The sequence below is a fragment of the Pseudophryne corroboree genome, chromosome 6 (genome assembly GCF_028390025.1).
Source record: "Pseudophryne corroboree isolate aPseCor3 chromosome 6, aPseCor3.hap2, whole genome shotgun sequence".
NCBI classification, from domain to species: Eukaryota; Metazoa; Chordata; class Amphibia; order Anura; family Myobatrachidae; genus Pseudophryne; species Pseudophryne corroboree.
In genome coordinates, this window is record NC_086449.1 from 822,111,347 (window position 1) to 822,132,467 (window position 21,121).

General features: G+C 47.9%; 1 protein-coding gene across 1 annotated transcript; it reads left to right on the forward strand.

Moving 5' to 3' along the window:
• The first annotated feature begins 15,001 nt into the window (after nt 1–15,001).
• NRIP2 (nuclear receptor interacting protein 2) lies at nt 15,002–20,180 on the forward strand. Its single transcript, XM_063930627.1, has 6 exons — nt 15,002–15,407; nt 16,952–17,200; nt 17,761–17,843; nt 18,502–18,590; nt 19,509–19,561; nt 19,787–20,180. The coding sequence occupies exons 1-6, from the start codon at nt 15,207–15,209 to the stop codon at nt 19,910–19,912; spliced, it is 801 nt and encodes a 266-aa protein (XP_063786697.1). The 5' UTR covers nt 15,002–15,206; the 3' UTR covers nt 19,913–20,180.
• Nucleotides 20,181–21,121: the final 941 nt, after the last annotated feature.

The window sequence follows — 21,121 nt, forward strand, 5'->3', positions numbered from 1 at the left end:
TAGAGAAATGGAACCTAGATAGTATTTGGTACCAGGGACACAGTACCTCAATCAATTCTCTAATTCCCTGTGAATTAACGGTGGATACCGGACACACGTTTAACACCACCGCAGCTGCCAAGGCCTGAGTTATCCGCTTTGCAGCAGGATGACTGCTGTGATATTTCATCTTCCTCGCAAAGGACTGTTGGACAGTCAATTGCTTACTGGAAGTAGTACAAGTGGTCTTCCGACTTCCCCTCTGGGATGACGATCGACTCCCAGCAGCAACAACAGCAGCGCCAGCAGCAGTAGGCGTTACACTCAAGGATACATCGGAGGAATCCCAGTCAGGAGAGGACTCGTCAGAATTGCCACTGACATGGAATGCAGGACTATTGGCTTTCCTGTCTAAGGAGGAAATTGACACTGAGGGAGTTGGTGGTGTGGTTTGCAGGAGCTTGGTTACAAGAGGAAGGGATTTAGTTGTCAGTAGACTGCTTCCGCTGTCACCCAAAGTTTTTGAACTTGTCAATGACTTCTGATGAATGCGCTCCAGGTGACGTATAAGTGAGGATGGTTCATAGGTGGTTAACGTCCTTACCCCTACTTATTACAGCTTGACAAAGGCAACACACGGCTTGACAAATGTTGTCCGCATTTCTGTAAAAATAATTCCACACCGACGAGGTGATTTTTTTATTTTATTTGACCAGGCATGTCAATGGCCATATTCGTCCCACGGACAACAGGTGTCTCCCCGGGTGCTTAACTTAAACAAACCACCTCACCATCAGAATCCTCCTTGTCAATTTCCTCCTCAGCGCCAGCAACACCCATATCCTCATCCTGGTGTACTTCAACGGTGACATCTTCAATTTGACTATCAGGAACTGGCATATTGGCAAGTTTACGCTTCTCAGCAGACGCTTTTAATTTTGATTTTTGGGTCATTTTACTGAACTTTTGATATTGGGATTTTACATGCTCTCTACTATGACATTGGGCATCGGCCTTGGCAGACGACGTTGATGGCATTTCATCGTCTCGGCCATGACTAGTGGCAGCAGCTTCAGCATGAGGTGGAAGTGGATCTTGATCTTTCCCTATTTTTGTTCTCCATTTTTTAATGTGTGGAATTATATGCCAGTAATATATCAATAGCAATGGCCTACTGTACCGTACTGCTATATATATACTGGGGGTCAGTAAAATTCTGTACTGTCCTCCTACTATATACTGCACACAACTAAAATGCAGCACAGGTATGGATGGATAGTATACTTGACGACACAGAGGTAGAGCAATGGACTACTGTACCGTACTGCTATATATATACTGGTGGTTAGCAAAATTCTACACTGTCCTCCTACTATATACTGCACACAACTAAAATGCAGCACAGGTATGGATGGATAGTATACTTGACGACACAGAGGTAGAGCAATGGACTACTGTACCGTACTGCTATATATATACTGGTGGTCAGCAAAATTCTGCACTGTCCTCCTACTATATACAGCGCACAACTAAAATGCAGGACAGGTATGGATGGATAGTATACTTGACGACACAGAGGTAGAGCAATGGACTACTGTACTGTACTGCTATATATAATATATACTTGTGGTCAGCAAAATTCTGCACTGTCTTCCTACTATATACTGCACATAACTAAAATGCAGCACAGGTATGGATGGCTAGTATACTTGACGACACAGAGGTAGAGCAATGGACTACTGTACTGTACTGCTATATATAATATATACTGGTGATCAGCAAAATTCTGCACTGTCCTCCTACTATATACTACAATGCAGCACAGATATGGAGCGTTTTTCAGGCAGAGAACGTAGATATTTTCAGCACACTGAGCATAGATATTTGCAGCACACTGAGCACAGATATTTGCAGCACACTGAGCACAGATATTTGCAGCACACTGAGCACAGATATTTGCAGCACACTGAACACAGAAACTGAGAGAACGCAGCCACGTCCTCTCGCTATCATCTCCAATGCACGAGTGAAAATGGCGGCGACGCGCGGCTCCTTATATAGAATCCGAATCTCGCGAGAATCCGACAGCGGGATGATGACGTTCGGGCGCGCTCGGGTTAACCGAGCAAGGCGGGAAGATCCGAGGCTGCCTCGGAACCGTATAAAATGGGTGAAGTTCGGGGGGGTTCGGATCTCAACGAACCGAACCCGCTCATCTCTAACAGATACCGTAGGATTGTCCTGTCTGTGGCCTGTGTCACACCCACCCAACGTCTGCCTGTCCGCCGCACACATATATACATATTTACCAATCCGGAATAGTTACCCGTACTGAGTATATACCACCCTCACTGAGAGCCTGGTTCTGCACTAAAATCTCCTATGACGCATGCGTTACGCAGGGTGTATGTACAAAAGCCCTGTTGCTATGGAGACAAGCGGTATCAGAAATGTCTTGGAAAGTGCTGGGGCGGTGACTGGGAGGTGGCTCCACCTCTTTCCACAGCAGCTGCTTATGTTATGCCCCATACTACTGCCCTAGGTCACATTATACCACGCAGTGTCCCCAGTTCATATGTCACAACGCATACCTCCCAACATTGTGCCCTGGCAAGAAGGGACTATCATGAGCACCCGGAAAGGGGCGTGGCCTTGACAAAAGGGGACTGAATTCTGTATTTGCGAGCCACACCTCCTGTTTTTATTACTGTGGGGGCATGACCAGCGCTCACACTGCCCCCAGTCCCTCTCTCCCGGCGCCTAGCATCTATTCACTGCGTCTATTCAAGTGACCTCACAACTGCCCATCCACCATGGGACACTGCGGCCTGCAGGTGGGACAGTCCCAAAAAAACAGGACTGTCCTATGAAAATCGGGACAGTTGGGGGGTATGTATTGTAGTGCCTCATGTTAGCAATATGCCCCATTGTCCTGCTGCCAGTACACATGCCACACAGTGCTTAGCGGGCATTTCCGGGATCCTGGTAGTATGACCTGGGTGCAGCTGAGTCAGGCCCCAGAGGTGGTCCCCACAGCGATGGCACTCCCTGCACTCACCCCTAGCAGTTACCTGCTCTGCCTTCAGGTACGTGACTCACCAGACTGGAGATACTGCCCAATGTGTGCCATCTCCTCTGAGCCTTAAGTAACTCTGGGCTCTGCACTGACGGACTGGCTATGATTCTGGAGCTCTGGTTCTCCTCCAGGCCGCAGGATGGAATACGCAGCGCCAGCGCACAGTAGACAGCGCCTGCATGTAAACACGGCCAGAGTACAGTATATACAGAGACAGACTATATTTATTATGAGAGACATCTGTTCCTGTCAGGCACGGAGCGTGGGAATAACCTCTCCAGCAAATATTCTGCCTGTGGATGTAAATATTTGGAAGGACTCTGTGGGCTCCTGGCTGAGCTTATCCTGCAGTGATATATATTAACCCTGTATGCAGGGCCGTCAGACAGCAGTGTAGGCACTGGGCATAGCAGTGCACTGGGGTCTGTGGGGGTAATTCCAAGTTGATCGCAGCAGGAATTATGTTAGCAGTTGGGCAAAACCATGTGCACTGCAGGGGAGGCAGATATAACATGTGCAGAGAGAGTTAGATTTGGGTGAGTTATTTTGTTTCTGTGCAGGGTAAATACTGGCTACTTTATTTTTACACTGCAAATTAGATTGCAGATTGAACACACCCATACTTACCGCATACTTGCATACTCTCCCGGAATGGCCGGGAGGCTCCCGAAACTCGGGTGACCCTCCCGGCCCCACGGAAGAGCAGACAAGTCTCCCGGTTTTTAACTTACCCCCTGCCCGGCCGCCCACTTTGAGAGTAAAGTGGGCGGTCCGGACAGTAGATGACGCGATTCTTGTTGAATCGCGTCATCATAGTCACGCCCCCTGCTATAAAATGCCGGTTATAGCGGCATTACTGAGCGGGGGCGTGGCGCAATGGTGTAACCCCGCCCTCATCCCGCCTCTGTCCCTCCTCCACCCCGCCCCATTCCGCCTCCTCCCCGCCCACTCCTTTCGTCTTTTTACTGCCCAGCCCCTCCATTGAGCCATCCTGGCAGCTCTCTCCCGGAGAGAGCTGCCAAAAAGTAGGCAAGTATGACTTACCGACATCTGAAATCTCCTCTCCGGGAGATGCCAGGAGAGGAGAAGCAGGTGGGCGGTGACGAGGGCGGGGCTGAGATAATTACATCATTAAGCCCCGCCTACTCGCCAGGAAAAGCCCACAGTAGGTTAATATTTGCATAGGGGGCGGAGCTAAATGACGTGATTAGCATATTATCGCGTCATTAGGCTCCGCCCCCTCCACCGCGATTTTGCTCTGTCTTTCTCCACATTCTGGCCACTTCACTAGGAAGTGGGCAGAATGCGGGAGGTGTGCCCACTCTTCCGGGGCTGCGGGGGTACTACTCGAAAAACCGGGTGTCTCCCGCAGAATCCGGGAGAGTAGGTAAGTATGAACACACCCCACCCAAATCTAACTCTCTCTGCACATGTTAAATCTGCCTCCCCTGCAGTGCACATGGGCCCTCATTCCGAGTTGTTCGCTCGTTAGCTGCTTTTAGCAGCATTGCACACGCTAAGCCGCCGCCTACTGGGAGTGAATCTTAGCATAGCAGAATTGCGAACGCAAGATTAGCAGAATTGCGAATATAAATTTCTTTGCAGTTTCTGAGTAGCTCGAGACTTACTCCTACACTGCGATCAGTTCAGTCAGTTTCGTTCCTGGTTTGACGTCACAAACACACCCAGCGTTCGCCCAGACACTCCCCCGTTTCTTCAGACACTCCCGCGTTTTTCACAGAAACGGCAGCGTTTTTCCGCACACTCCCATAAAACGGCCAGTTTCCGCCCAGAAACACCCACTTCCTGTCAAACACACTCCGATCACCAGAACAATGAAATTTCTTCGTTAGGCCGGGAGTAAAATACCAAACTCTTTTGCAAATTTACTTGGCGCAGACGCACTGCGAACGTTGCGCATGCGCAGTTTGCGACTAATCGCTCCGTTGCGAAAAATTCTTACGAGCGAACAACTCGGAATGAGGGCCATGGTTTTGCCCAACTGCTAAAAAAATTCCTGCTACGATCAACTTGGAATTACCCCCAGTTTGCACCCATTTCTGGAAACCAATTTAGAAAAAAATCCTAACTTGCCCCTCCTGCAGTCCTGCACCGTCTCTCCACATGCTTCCATACAGTGTCTGGCTGTCAGCACTCTGATTGGTGGATAGCATGCTGACAACCATTCACTGTCTGGCTGCAGGCTGGGAGGCAGGTAGAGAATGCTGCACTCTGATTGGTGGATAGCACCTGCCATCCACCAATCAGCATGCTGACAACCATTCACTGTCTGGCTGCAGGCTGGGAGGCAGGTAGAGAGTGCTGCACTCATGGCACGCTCCTGTGTTTCTCTATGCCGAGCACAGCGGTGTGAGACTGCGCTGCTTGGCCAACCCATCTCTCTAAATGACCGGACCGGCCCATCAGCCCTTCTGGCATTTGTCAGAAGTGCCAGACGGCCAGTGCGGCCCTGCTAGCAGGACATTCATTGGAAAAGCAGAGGATGCGTGAGCATGACCCCCTGGCATGAACCATTTCCTTCCAGACACTTTACTTTACTCCTGGTTTTCCAACTTATTTTCCAGTTGACTTAACCAAGGCTGAAATAAGTAACACCTGCCCCCTACCCCTCCACGTCATTGCTTGGAACTGGCAGGCGTCACTTAAGTGTCTACTCTGCTTTTACCAATTATTGGTAACAAAGTAGTTTCCCAGGACAAATTGCTGCCTTGCTGGTGGATCTAAGTGCATCACACATTACGTTGTCTCAGAGGGCCTTGGAGAACTACAATTACCACTGTGCCCTGAGACTGATTAGATGGCAGTACGGTGGGTGTAATGGTTAGCATTACTGCCTCACAGCACTGAGGTCATGGGTTCGATTCCCACCATGGCCCTAACTGTGTGGAGTTTATATATTCTCCCTGTGCCTGCGTGGGTTTCCTCCGGGTACTCCGGTTTCCTCCCACAATCCAAAAATATACTGGTAGGTTAATTGGATCCCAACAAAAATTAACCCTAGTGTGTATGTGTGTGTGTACATGTGATAGGGACTATAGAGTGTAAGCTCCACTGGGGCAGGGACCGATGTGAATGGGCAAATATTCTCTGTAAAGCGCTGCGGAATATGTGTGCGCTATATAAATAACTGGTAATAAATAATACACTTTTTTTGCAATTGAAATGCTTCTCTTCAATATTTGAAATCCTAAGAATAAAGAATAATGGTAAGAACGGCATTGGAGGGGCGTATAGTTTTATTTGTTGGCCAGCATTGGTAACTATGGCCCGTATAGGGACAATAAAACGTAAGGGACAAAACTGTAAAACCTGGCACAGTCCCTGGAAAGTAGTGACACTTGGCTGCTATGGAAACCAATCACACCGGTTGGTATAAATCTGCAGATTAAATATTTCTAACGTTCATAAAGGTGAAAAGCAACAGTAAGCTCCAGGTACCGTGCAAAGTGCACCTACAGCTGGCCGCAGCCTGCCCGACAGTGCAACCACCAGTGGACGAGGGGAGGTGCGACAGCCCCAATAAACAGAGCACCTCCGCTGAAGGCCGGGAACATCAGATAAGTTTGGGTCCAAGGTGTGGGGAGAGAGAAAGTACTTAAGACAGGGGGCCCGATGGAAAGTGGGGGCTGTATATTAAATTGTGCATACCTCCCAACATATATGATTAGCGTCACCTGTGTTGAACTATTTAATTGATAAGAAAGGTATTTCACACAGTTGATTGCAATCATAAAGAAGGAAGTCCAGATAGAGAGCATTTTGTCCCTCCTGGAATGGGTCATGGTGGGAGGTATAAATTGTGTATATTAAATTTAAACCGATGGTGTATATTAGTTTTTTAACTAGTAGTTTAATAATGGCTGGGTACTGTTTATAGCTCCACCTAATTGAAAGAGAACTATTTTATAAACTATTCTTGTAGTGGAACAAAGACAACTTAACTTTAAAATACACATAGAAAAATAAAAGAATTGATATTGTCACATGATAGAATAGCAGCAGCCTCTGTACTACTTACACACTGGGACAGGACTCAGGAGGACTCTGTGTGTGTCTCTATCGCTAGACCCAAATGGTTTAGTTGCATAACAGGTTACACAGTACTCAGACACCCAGGCGGGGAGGAGGAGAAGATGGGATCTCTGTGTCACTTACATCTCTCCACCCTGCTATCTCTCCTCTGGTCAGAAAGCTCTTTCGGTAGCTCATGAAACATGATATTCCTATGTCTCTGCCTGCACTGCATACTGTCCTGCTGGCATTCTGGCTGCTGGTTCTGCTGCTGCTTAAGAGGGAAAGCTAGTGATGTCAGGTGCTCTGGCTGGGGGGGGGGGGCTTCTGACAAAGGGGGGCCCGGGGTACAGTATGCCCTGCATCCCCCCCTTAATCTGCCTACGGGAAGGAGGTGGGCGGAGAAGTACTTTGGGGAGGGAGGAGGTGGAGCAGCTGGAAAGGCGACGTATTTCGTCTTGACAGTGCCCGTGGTAACCATACATGGCGTCCGCACTGTTTGGGGGAGGTGAGCTGCCCCCACACCCCTGTTTTCCGGCACCTATGAATCTATTTTGTTGTGTTTGACACTTTGTCACATTTACATATTGTCTACGAATAGGGTAATGCAATTTTTTTTTTTGCCGGAGTCTTTTGCTATGTAGAACTGTGTTAAAAGGGTTCAACTCTAACTGAGCCTTTTAGAGTCTTATTCTAATTAAAGAAATTGACAGTCAGTGAGTATGTATGGAAGGTAACGGAGGGGCGTTTAGTCAAACGCGGGCGTGTCGCAACTTCACAAGCAGTTACAGTGGTCGCGACAGTTTTGTTTCGGCAGACATTCTGAGCAGCCGCACGCTTGCTGAGATGTTTGATGGTGCGAGTGACGTGCGAGTGATGGTGCGTCTTTGTAGGCAAGCGGCGGAATAGTGGCCATCACTCTGTACAAATCCCATCGGCTGTGACATTAGCATATACTCTCAGTGCCGCTGCGCACAAAGGCGCAGTTGCGTCGGGATTAGCGCCCACCTGGGGGCACATCCTATATTCTGTACCCGATCATAAAACAAGATGTGTAACATTATTATCATTTTCTGTTCCCTCGTGATGGAAACTTCAGTACTAAAGAGTTACTGTAACTGCCGGGGGGAGAACCGTATTCTAACAATATAACCAGATCGCAGTAGCGTCTGCCAAGTTCTAGCCCAGGGAATTAGGGAGGGGGCTGTGGGAGACCGGGCCGCAGGCTCTCAGTCTTTGGGCTCCCAGTGGCTGGCATCTATTAATTGCATTTTACTTGTGGTTTTAATGTTAGTATTACACGTGTTAATGGGTCTGACACTAGAACTCACCGATACCAGGCCTGCTGCCGTGTCTACAAGCGCTGGAACATTTCCCTTCCGGTTTGCGGAATGAATCCAGATCTGTGGTTTTGCACTTACCGTGGCAAAACGCGTGGGAGAATTCTTCAGTAAGTGTGACGTGATGGTGCAAATACTGGTAACAAATGGGTTTGTGACTGCCATTCGTCTTTACTAGTGTTTTACACACGCGCTGGACCAAGAAGGATTCTTCTGCCTTTCTCTAGAATTCATGAAAGGTTGAATTAGAATCAGACTGGTTTGAAGCACCCTATTGCCCTGCTGTATGTAATCAGGTTATTGTAAATATATCTAACTAGTAAAGGGACCACAGTCTGCCGCTGGCTGCGCTATGTCTGGGCTCACCCAATCTCTGCTGCTATGTCCCAAGGAGCAGATTTCCCATTAGGCACGTGCCTTGGGGCAGCACTTGTTTGGGGGAGGCACTGTACTTGAATGGAGCGTAAATGGGTTGGACATGCACACACTGCCCCTGTAAGCTGTCCTATTTAGTTAATATGTATATATAATATAAAAATAGAAGAAAATCATAGTTAGTGGCTTTTCTAATTATTCTATTAAATTGGCTACAATCTGATAATGTCAAATATTACCTTAAAACATAAAGCTATACACTATTACCGTGGAGCCGCTATGGCCGCTAGACTTATTACACACGCTACGGACTAAGTACGCTGTTAGCGTACCGAGTACCGTACTGATACGCTATTAGCGTATCAGACGCCGTGCCGTGGGTACAACGTACACGCGGCGCGGACGCACACAGTGATATACAGTAAACCTTAAGTAATGAAACAGTGTAAGGGTGTGCTTATACTTTAAACCTTAGCAGTCTAGTACTGCAACGATGTAATACCTTAAAACCTTAACAATGCATATACACCTTATAGCGATTGAGACGCTAAGAAAGCCCTTTGCAGGAAAGTGAAAACACAACACCGGTTTGTGGTAAACCACTGGGCTCTAACACCGCAGCGGATTATTCAGAGGAAAGGGGTAAACATACAAGTTATACACTACAGGCTAACAAGGAAATCTAACAGAATAACAGAGAATAATGGCTACAGAGAATATACATACGTGGGGAATCGTTCGCAAGCGCGTCCTGGACCAGTCCTCAGCTATCAGGAAGAAAGCCTTCAGAGTCTTCCGTCCGGCCAGGCAACAGTGGTCTTTTTATACACAACATACATTCACAATACAATGGTCACTGTAATCTCATTGTTCATTGGACACAGGGATGTGTCTCTACATTACAGCAAAGGTCATAGGTGGATTTGAACAGGTAGGCGATGTCCTTTCCCAACTGCTCTGGTGGGAGGTATCCTCAGGATTCCCGCCGCATGTGTAATTTACAGCAATAAAGTTACTGTTCATAATCTATTTTTGTACATAACTATACGCAGGAACATGCAATCTTTTCCTAACTAACACCGGAATGTTACCCTAAAAATACCCTACAGCTGGATACCAGACATCACCTACCAACCTTTGTCTGATCCTTCCTATCATGCAAAGACGAATCTCTCTGTCCAGGAACTGTTTAAACTAATAATACTCGCTGTCATGGTCTAGGGAAACTATATCTACAAAATACGCTATATGGGTTAAATATGCTATGTGCTAATAACACGCTACATGCTCACAAACTCCGCCGTAAATACCCATATCATGCGCACGATCGCCGGAGCGATCTTACGCAACTTGCGGATATGTGCACGTACGGCGGACTGAGTGCACGAGCAGCGGGCATGTGCATGGGGTTAGTACAAGACATATGCATTATGATATTTTTCGACTTTGACAAATCAAATGAGGGCCAATAACCAATCAATAAAAATAATAAAATGATGCAGGTGGGGGGGTGGCCGTTACTGTTGTGCCTAGGGGCGCCCTCACCCCTAAATCCGCCCCTGTATATCCCCACCTCCCCAAACAGACACTGTCCAGTCCCTAACCCCACCCCCCACTCTGTCCCACTCCCATTACGTTGACCCACCCCATACCCAGGCGGCAGGGGTGTCACTGGGATCAGTGACGCCTGGTGCGCTGACAAACCTCCCTCCACCAATGCACGCTATAGGCATGCGTGATCCAAAATGGGGCATGGCCTCGTGGGAAGGGGCGTGGCCTCACGGCCTGGTCCCGGTTTCATCACTCCGGGGGCCATCCATGTTATGGTCGACAGTCATTAGGTCGATCACTATTGGCCGACATTGGCATGGTCGACGTGGACGAATGGTTGACACATGAACATGGTCGACACATGAAAAGGTCGACATGAGTTCAACCTTTTTTGGGTGTCGTTTTCTCCGTATAGTGACGGCGAACCCCAATTAGTGCACTGCGTCCCCTCGCATGGCTCGCGAAGGTTACCGTTCCAATCGTAGTCCACGTGGATCGGAAAGTATGGAAAAGTTCCACAAAATATATATTTTTTTAAAACTCATGTCGACCTTTTCATGTGGCGACCATTTTCATGTGTCGACCGTGTGTCCATGTCGACCAATAGTGGTCGACCTAATGACTGTCGACTGTAACATGGTCGACCATCCACACGGATACCCTCCCGGGGTATGCCCCAAAGACTCGGCATATAGAAACGAGGGACTCTCTCCGATATATCTGCCGCAGTCCCTCCATTTCTGACCGCAAAAGTGGCCCTCATACGTTTCTTGACCCCGGGCTGATATCGCCATCTTTGTTAGCCCATAGTAGCCTGTCCCTTTTTATCTGCCCCCGCTGATGTATGCACAGGGTGATGGCTGTGCGTGCGCCATACGAGCGCCAACGCCACTCCAGAGGTGGAGTGATAGAGTAAGCTGTCGCTCTGCTTCCAGCTCTTGGCCGGGACGGCTCTTATCGGAGTCCGTGTCCCTGAGAAGAAACCTATACTAGATTTGTGTGGACGCTGCAAATCTAGTCATTATTATCATGTGCCATCCATTAAAATGCAGGATATGATAAATGGGCCCCTCACGGGGGGGTGACTGGGTGAGGGGAGATGACACGTAATAAGAGGAGCATGCTTTCCCTACTATCACGCTGAGGGTGGGATGATGGGGAGAGATGAAGATGTGACGGAGGGTGGGCACCAGTGACATTGCCCCATGTAAATAACTGCACACAGTAGAGGACCCCGTCGCCCTTATATTCCCCAGCTGTGTTCCTGCACCGCCCCCACCTGCCTCATATAGGGGTCTATTCATGAAGCAGTGAAAAGAGTGGAGAAGTGAGCCAGTGGAGAAGTTGCCTATGGCAACCAATCAGCTGCTCTGTATGATTTTGTAGTATGCAAATTATAGATGTTACTGCAATGCTGATTGGTTCTTCTCCACTGGCTCACTTCTCCACAGTTTTCACTGCTTCATGAATAGAGCCCATAGAATATATCACACTTGTTCCTCTATATCACACCTGCACACTCTGGTCTGTCCACGCTAACGGGCATGACTGAGACACAGCCGGGTGACTGACCTGACGGCATCCCCATGTAGGTGTCTCGGAGGACCAGCCGGCCCCACCAGCACATGCAGACAAGGGTTATAATATATTTCCGTACCTAGGAATAGAGCGGTATCCGGACTCCAGGTCGACAGTGACTAGGTCGACGCCAGAAATAGGTCAACACGGCCATTAGATCGACATGAATAGGGTCGACATGGAAAAAGGTTGACATGAGTTTTTCACTTTAAAAAAAAAAATTTGAACTTTTTCATACTTTATGATCCACGTGGACTACGATTGGGAATAGTGACCTGTGCCGAAGCATGGTGAGTGCAGCGAGGGGACACGGTGCACTAATTGGGGTTCCCGGTCACTTCACGCAGAAAATGACACCAAAAAAACATTAAAAAACTCATGTCGACCTTTTTCAATGTCAATATTGTTCATGTCAACCTAATGGCCGTGTCGACCTATTTCTGGTGTCAAACTAGTCACTGTCGACCAACAGGCGTCGACCTAATGTCTGACGACCTAGACACTGTTGACCCTGAGTCCCATACCCAATAGAGGGGGTCATTCAGACCCGATGAAACGCACAGCAGTGATCGGGTCTGAACTACGCATGCACCGCGCATGCCAAACTGCCGACAGCTGTCTTAGCATTGCGATCGCCTCTGCCTGATTGACAGGCAGAGGCGGTTGCTGGGCAGGAGGGGGCGGGCCGGCGGCGTTTTGCCGCCGTTTAGGGGGCGTGCCTGGACCGTACAGGGGGAGGGCCGCGGCGGCTGCGTGACGTCACATGCAGCCGCTGCAACCCGAGCAGCGACGAGCAGCTTCCTGCGCAGGAGCTGCGCTGGCAGGGAGTTACTCCTACAGTACTTGTGCGGGGGGGGGTCGGACCTGACACGCGGGGTGGACTAGCCCTGTGCTGGGCGTCCCCCCGCATGTCTGTGTGACTGATCGTAGTTGTGCCTAATTTAGCACATCTATGATCAACTCTGAATCACCCCCCAAGAGCCTTGTACATCTGCACATTGCTGTATGCCATTACCCATGGTGTAATTATCTAGAAGGCGTTTACACGACTGCTTCTCAACCGGTGATAACAATACAGAGCACTGCATGCGGCAACGTCTCTGCGGAGATCAGCGGCAGCAGCAGAAGAACTGCTTTGTGTTAACAGATATATAGTTTCCTATTGTTTTATTGCTATTGCACTGTATGGTGATTAAACCCAAGAACATAAACTGTTCTGTGCAGAAACCAATTATCTCCCCATATCTACATTTATTCAGCTGTCATACGGCCCAGTTTGCTGTAGGAAGGAGCCATGTCCCACCGCCCAAAGACCAATAGACCGCTGACACCTAGGGGTAAATTTACTAAGGTGGGAGATTTTTAGAACTGGTGATGTTGCCCATAGCAACCAATCAGTTTGTATCTATTATCTTCTAGAAGCAGCTAGACAAATGTTAAGTAGAATCTGATTGGTTGCTATGGGCAACATCACCAGTTCCAAAAAAACTCCCACTTTAGTAAATCTACCCCCCAGTGGCCAGAATATTGTGAAACGTAGAATACATTATTTTCTAAGCAAACAGAAACGAAACGTGTTTTCGAACCAACTGGCTGTTTTTTATTCAATCATTTTAAAGCAGATAGGCGGGGTGCATTCTCTGATTTACTTATTGGCAGCCATGTGGAAGAAACGGTAGTAGAGGTCGGTAAACTTTTTGGAACGCTCCTATGTTTTTGAAACTGGTAGGCTTGCTATGTATTGCTTATTTGAACCTTCTTTGGTAGAGGGTGCTCCTAAGCCTGATACACCGTGTGAAGTTAACCGGATGCACGTTGCTCCAAAGATGCGTGCATGGAAAAAAATGTGCGTATTCATCTGTGCGCGTGATACACAAAAAGGTAACGGCTGGAATCAATTTATAAGCCCATCACAGGAGCTTGTCAGGGAAAGGGTTAATCTATACAAGGAAACAGAATTCCCCCCAGCACTCTGCAAATAGGACATTAAAGAGGTTTGCATCCTACATGATAATAGTAATGCAGAGATCTTGTTTACATACATTTGCAAACATATGGTAAGCCACCAGCCATGGCAAGGCATCTCTGCTTTTAGTGGCTACGCTATATAATAATAGCACCCACTTTAAGTAATATGTTTTTGTCATTCTAAATTGAGAGCTAACTCACCTGGAGGCCCCACACGATCCTCCAATATGGCGCTACAAGGATCAGAATACCCTCCAAATTCTCATCCCATACATGCCTCTCAGAACAGTGATACACAAATCAATTTATAAGCCCATTACAGATCCTTGTAAAGGAAGGGTTAATCTAGACAAGAAAACAGCCAAAATTCCCCCAGCACTCTGCAAATAGGCCAGTAAAGAGATTTACATCCTACCTGATAATAGTAATGCAGAGATCTCAGTTACATCATTTTACTTACGTCCAGCTCTACCGAGAACGCATTTGTGTCAGGACGCTCTCGCTGAACTCTGCAAATGCGAGAACGCCCCGTTACAACAACCCAGTTCCACCACTTTAGTGTTGATGCAATCATACTATATTGCTCGCGCCCATTTTTGGAGCATGCACAGTACAAACGTAAGCAAGATGCGCTCCGCAAACAGTTGCAATGTCAATTCTGCATTGCTCCCTCCAGCATTGTGGGCGAATGTTGCTCTAACATATTAGTAATGTGTCAGTATAAACACTAATTCTGAATTTACTTTTATTTTTGAGCGGAAAATTGTCAGTAAAATCGTTTTCCTAGTGCTGTGTAACCCTGACAATCACCCAGGATCTCATGAATGGTTGTGCTGCATCCCTGATCCAGCCCGCCAGCCTCCCAGCCCTGCGCAGATGTAGCTGCCGGGACGTGACGCTATTACAGGAGCAGCTCCAGCTGACACAGGGACCAACAGTATTAAACTGACTACAAGGAGTATACATCAAACAGGGTGATGGGGAGAGAGAATGGAAAAGGGAAGGGGAGGAGGGGGAGAGGAGGGGGGGTACACTGTGGCTGGGAAATGAGAGGTTGTAAGGGAGGAGACACAGAGAGGGGGAATCACTGCAGAGTAGGAGGAGGAGGCTTATTAGAGGAATCCCCAGAATACCAGAGAGAGAGCGAGAGACAGACAGAGACAGATCATTTAGTGGAAAAGAGACTGAGAAGATTGTGACAGAAGGACGAGCAGAAGAACGCCAGAACAGGGGGGACAACTAAGTCGTGGAGCAAAAGCAGGTGTCGCAGAGGGTCCTGTTCGCTTCCCCAGGTCCTGTCTTGCGCCATGAGCTGTCCAAGGCCCCCCGGGGGGCTCGGAGAAGAAGCAAAGCTCAGGGGGTCCCCGAGAAAGGAGCAGGACCTGAGGAGCACGGCAATCCTGCACCAGCAAAGGCGTCTCAAGCAAGCCACTCAGTTTGTGCACAAAGACTCTGCTGATCTGCTGCCGCTGGACCAGCTCCGGAGACTGGGAACCTCTAAAGACCTGGTGAGCACAGGTGACGGGGAGGGCGCAGGGGGAGGCACAGGCGGATGGGGGGTAAGAGTGGCACTTCGGCTTCAGACAGCAGGTAGGACTAGGCTGTGAGGAAAGAGGTGATGTGGTGCCTCAGATGTTACTTCATAAAATGTGAGAGCCAAAGTGTGGAAATATATAGGACAGATTTCTTCAGTGTGCACCCATGGGGCTATAGGAGAAGGAGGATGATTCTGTGATGGGAGGGGGGAGGGGCACAGTCACCCAGATATATGCAGAGAGAGAGAGGGGATTTATCAGAGGTGGTGGTAACAGTGTCAAATTCTAATTAATCCTACTACCCTAACATTAACACCCCAACCCTTACCCTTAATCCGAACCCTGACCCTAATACACTAACACCCCAACACTTACCCTTAATCCAAACCCTGACCCTAATACACTAACACCCCAACCCTTACCCTTAATCCGGACCCTGATCCTAATACCCTAACACTAACACCCCAACCCTTACCCTTAATCCAAACCCTGACCCTGATCCTAATACCCTAACACCCCAACCCTTACCCTTAATCTGAACCCTGACCCTGATCCTACTACCCTATCACTAACACCCTTACCCTTAATATGAACCTGATCCTAATACCCTAACACTAACACCCCAACCCTAACCCTTAATCCGGACCCTGACCCTGATCCTAATACCCTAACACTAACACCCAACCCTTAATCCGAAACCCTGACCCTGATCCTACTACCCTAACACCAATACCCCAACCCTTACCCTTAATCTGAACCCTGACCCTGATCCTAATACTCTAACACTAACACCCCAATCCTAACCCTTAATCCAGACCCTGCCCCTTTTTCTAAAACTCTAACACTAACACCCCAACCCTGACCCTTAATCCGGACCCTGACCCTGATCCTACTACCCTAACACTAACACCCCAACCCTAACCCTTAATCCAGACCCTGACCCTAATACTTTAACACTAACACCCCAACGCTAACCCTTAATCCGGAACCTGACCCTGATCCTAATACTCTAACACTAACACCCAACCCTTACCCTTAATCTGGACCATGACCCTGATCCTGCTACCATAACACTAACACCCCAATCCTAACCCTTAATCCAGACCCTGACCCTTTTAGTCTAACACCCCATCCCTTACCCTTAATCCGGACCCTGAGCCTACTACCCTAACACTGACACCCCAACCCTTACCCTTAATCCAGACCCTGACCCTAATACTTTAACACTAACACCCCAACGCTAACCCTTAATCTGGAACCTGCCCTGATCCTAATACTCTTAACACTAACACCCCAACCCTTACCCTTAATCCGAGCCCTGATCCTACTACCCTAACACTGACACCCCAACCCTTATCCTTAATCCGGAACCTGACCCTGATCCTTATACTCTAAAACTAAGACCTCAACCCTTAATCCGGACCCTGCCCCTGATCCTACTACCCTAACACCCCAATGCAGGTTGTGCAATGTCATGGTCACATCACTGATGAGGGGTCTTTGTGTTGTGGATGCAGCAGCCTCACAGTGTGATCCAGAGACGTCTCCTGGGGGGAAGCCCTGTGAAGGAAACAAGCAGCTTGATCCCACCATTCCCCCTGTGTGATCCGGGGACGCAGCCTCCAGAGGAAGGAGTTACAGCAGCCAGGTTCTGTGAACCAGACACCAATCCAGCCCAGCAGAGGGATGACCAGCAGCTGCTCCCTGACCCACCTGAGGAGACAGCGGCAGGCTGGAAAGGACGCCCCTTGCTCATCCCCTGTCAGGTGAGACACACAATGCTAGGTGCCTATTCCACAAGTGCACTACATGTCCCAGCCAGCACCGAGCCACACAAATATCACTCAGGCATCATCTATTCAGCACACAAGTCATCATCCAGTTACTGTCAGCATTAGCCGGGTAATGTCATTAGCTAGACACAGTTACCTCATTAACACAGGGATAATTCCATCATGTAATAGCACGAGCCAGGCTCCAAGGGCTTGCTGCTGACATCTGACAGATGCAGAACCCACAGGGCCGTGTTCCCTGCGGTCATATCTGACTGAGGTCAAAAAGTTCCTCCAGAAATAATTCAAGATCAGCGGTGTAAGTGGTCCCACCCCAGTGATGTCATTCCAGGAGACTATATGTGTATACATCATTTATATCATTATTTACTAAACTGACTTAGTGCAAAGCGCTATGGAATAGGCTGGTGCTATATAAAAGTATCTAACACATTACGTCAATAAATTGAACAATCTACTATACGGGTGCAGTTTCTTATCTCCTCTATGTCATGTCACTTACCTCAATGCCTTTCCCTCCGACTTACCCCCAGGTGCGTACTCAGGACGTCATCGCTAAGTTGTGCATTGAGCGACAAGAGAACTTCATCTCCAAAGCATGTGTGACAGGACTGGGGTAAGTGGGGGCCCAATAAACCAAGTGTAGCTACTGCTAAGGCACTGAGGTGTCTATTCATCAATAATCCATACTCAATGCCATCTGGGCGCCATATTAGCAGCGTCAACATTTAGTATGTCTACGCTGATGCTATGTCGACATACTTTTTTTAGTCATCGGGCGGGCTATTCATGAAGCCATGATAAGTGTGGGTGAGCCAGAGGAGACGTTGCCAATGGCAACCAATCAGCTGCTACGTATAATTTTATAGAATGCACTATATAAATGTTACCTCAACACTGATTGGTTGCCATGGGCAACTTCTCCACTGGCTCACTTCTCCACTCTTTTCACTGCTTCATGAATAGACCCCTCTGTCCCTAACCCTACCGGTAACCCTAAACCTACTGGTGCCACCAAGTTTCTGCACTTCCTGTGCAAGTGGGCGCGTTCATGGAAACACTGGTTCATAATGCCGGAAGTGCTCATTTGCCCGGTTATTGGGCTTTTGTAAGCGGCCTTTAGTATCTCTTGACTGGAATGGATTCTTGGGCAGGCCTACTACATGTTGTATATTCCAGCAGCTGAAGGTAGTACATGTTGGAGGCCCGGTCACATGTTCATTCTATGGTTATTTTATTGGATGTTACTTATATCTAGAACTTTTCATTTGCAGGTTGGAAGTCACGAATGGTTCCCCAGAGCGGCTGACTGTGGACATTGGTCTGGGGTGTGAGAGTCTGACAATCCTGGCGGTAATAGTGGGTAAGACGGACACTAAACAGCACGTTCCGACCACCCAGGATACAGAACACTAGAGCATAACATTAGGGAATATTACAGTATTACTGGCTCGTATAAGAGGATGCACCAGGTCTGGCTAGTGTCACCGCTGACGCCTCGTATATTATTGTGCATTCCTCATACGTAGCCAGTAACATCACAGGGTGACGCCGTATAACTACATATGGCTCGCAGATAGTAAACCTATGGTCACCAGAAGAATAGGCCAGTATAAACCTATGTGGGCATAAGATGCATATATATACATTATATTATGTAGATGGCATAAAAACTTGTACATACTGTAGTAACAAAAAATAGTGTACATCTCCCACTTTATCAGGTGTGGTTCATTGGGTCCACCCTAACTAGGTCGACAATCATTAGGTCAACCACTATTGATCGACACAGACTAGGTCAACACCTGAAATATGTCGACACGGTTACTAGGTCAACATGGGAAAAGGCCAACATTATTATTTTTTATTTTTTGGGGTGTTGTTTTCACCGTAAAGTGACCAGGAACCCCAATTAGTGCACCGTGTACCCTCGCAAGTTTTCTATTCCCAGTCGGAGTCCACGTGGATCGTAAAAGTATGCAAAAGTTTAAAAAAAAAAAATTGTGAAAAACTCATGTTGACCTTTTCATGTGTCGACCTTTGCCACGTTGACCTACTGACCATGTCGACCTAAGTGTGGTCGACCTAAAGACCGGATACTCACTTTATCTACCCCCTAACCCTAATAGATATTTACCATATACCATTGTAGTGTCATCTAGCCCTAACTGACAAAATGGCCGCTGTTCTGCCTATTAGAGCCCAGGCAATCACTGGCATTAGGAGTGTCCTTAGTGTGCTGTGCGTGTAGAGTGCATTGACTGTGGTCTTATCCCCCCAGATGACAACAGTGCCGACTTCTGCATCGGCTTAGACACGCTTGTAACACTCAAGGTACGTTTCGCTAAGCTCTGCACGCTATGGGGGAGATTTATCAAACCTGCTAAAAGGAAAGGGTGGAGATGTTGCCTATAGCAACCAATCACATTCCAGCTATCATTGCAGAATGCACTAGATAAATGAGAGCTAGATTCTGATTGGTTGCTATGGGCAACGCCTCCACTTGCCCTCTTTAGAAGGTCTGAAACTCTCCACCGACGACTTGCTTTTTTCCCTCAGAGTTGCATTGATCTGGAGCACGGTGTCCTGAAAACTCCATCGCAAGAGATCTCGTTTCTGACCTCTCTACACAGCCACCCAATGGCATCAAAGACTGAAGCTGAGCTCAATTCCAGCGAGCAGTGAGGCGCCGCCTACTGGTCAAGGGGCAACACTGCAAATCCAAAGCACAAGTACCATGCTTAATACATCTACTTCATGGACACGTTCAGCGTCACCACTGCCAACAAAGAGCGGTGTGCCGAGAGGAAAAACTGGGGTGGAAATACTTTGGAATGGGGCACAAGACCTCGATGTTGCTTTTATTCACTGCAAGACACCATGGACCAGACATAAGTGACCCATATATACCCATCCATTACCGCTCTTTATAAAGAAAATAATTTTTCACGTACGATGGCGATATGTGTTTTATGTGCATAGGTACGAGCAAGAGAGACCAGAAGAGGGGACTATTTCCTCCACAGTCATACACACATCAACAGCACCAAGGCCCCCGAGGAAGTGTTACCAGGGAGTATTACCGTGAGGAAAGCACGTGACTGCACCATATAAAGTGTAATGTACATAACAAGAGGCAGTGACTAATATACAGTACAGACATCTCACAGTAAATATGACTGCTTAGTATAGAGGCGGAGAGGGTGTGACTGACCAGCAGGGAATTGCAGAGGGTGTGACTGAGAAGCAAAGGGTGTGACTGAGCAGCAGAGGCACAGAGGGTGTGACTGAGCAGCAGAGAGGCGCAGAGGGTGTGACTGAGCAGCAGAGAGGCGCAGAGGGTGTGACTGAGCAGCAGAGGGGCACAGAGTGTGTGACTGAGTAGCAGAGGGATGCAGAGGGTGTGACTGAACAGCAGAGAGCAGTGGCAAACGCAGGATTTCTAGAGGGGGGTTTCTCCAAATATCCCACTCTGCAGAACATTATAGATGGTCTATAGTATAGGCTGTAATAAATATATGTAAATTATATAAATAATATAAGTGGTCAGGAAAAGGTTAAACAAACTATAATAAAGGCACAAACATTATGGAACTAGTACTGCACTTTCTAAGCACACATTCTCCCACCTCATGGTAAGGCTCCTGTCTCTTCTTTCTGGTAGCTACTCTTTGGTACAGTGCACTGAATGAGGACTCAGAACCACACAGACAGCACACTTTGTAGAAAAAGCTGCTACTGGGTATGTGCAGCATCTCTACATGATGCGGCGGCAGCTCTAGTAATCGTATTCTATACCATTGCTATTGTCATAATTTGCCACTTGCCAAGGGGAGGGGGTTTTCTGGGCAACCAGAAACCACCCCTGTGTTTGCCTATGGAGAGGAGCTGAGG

Bases quoted from the DNA above. Each gene is read 5' to 3' on its own strand.
- NRIP2 (XM_063930627.1), top strand. From the start codon at position 15,207: ATGAGCTGTCCAAGGCCCCCCGGGGGGCTCGGAGAAGAAGCAAAGCTC. The intron at 15,408-16,951 runs GTGAGCACAGGT...TTGTGGATGCAG, and splicing joins TGGGAACCTCTAAAGACCTG to CAGCCTCACAGTGTGATCCA. The intron at 19,562-19,786 runs GTACGTTTCGCT...TTTTTCCCTCAG, and splicing joins ACACGCTTGTAACACTCAAG to AGTTGCATTGATCTGGAGCA.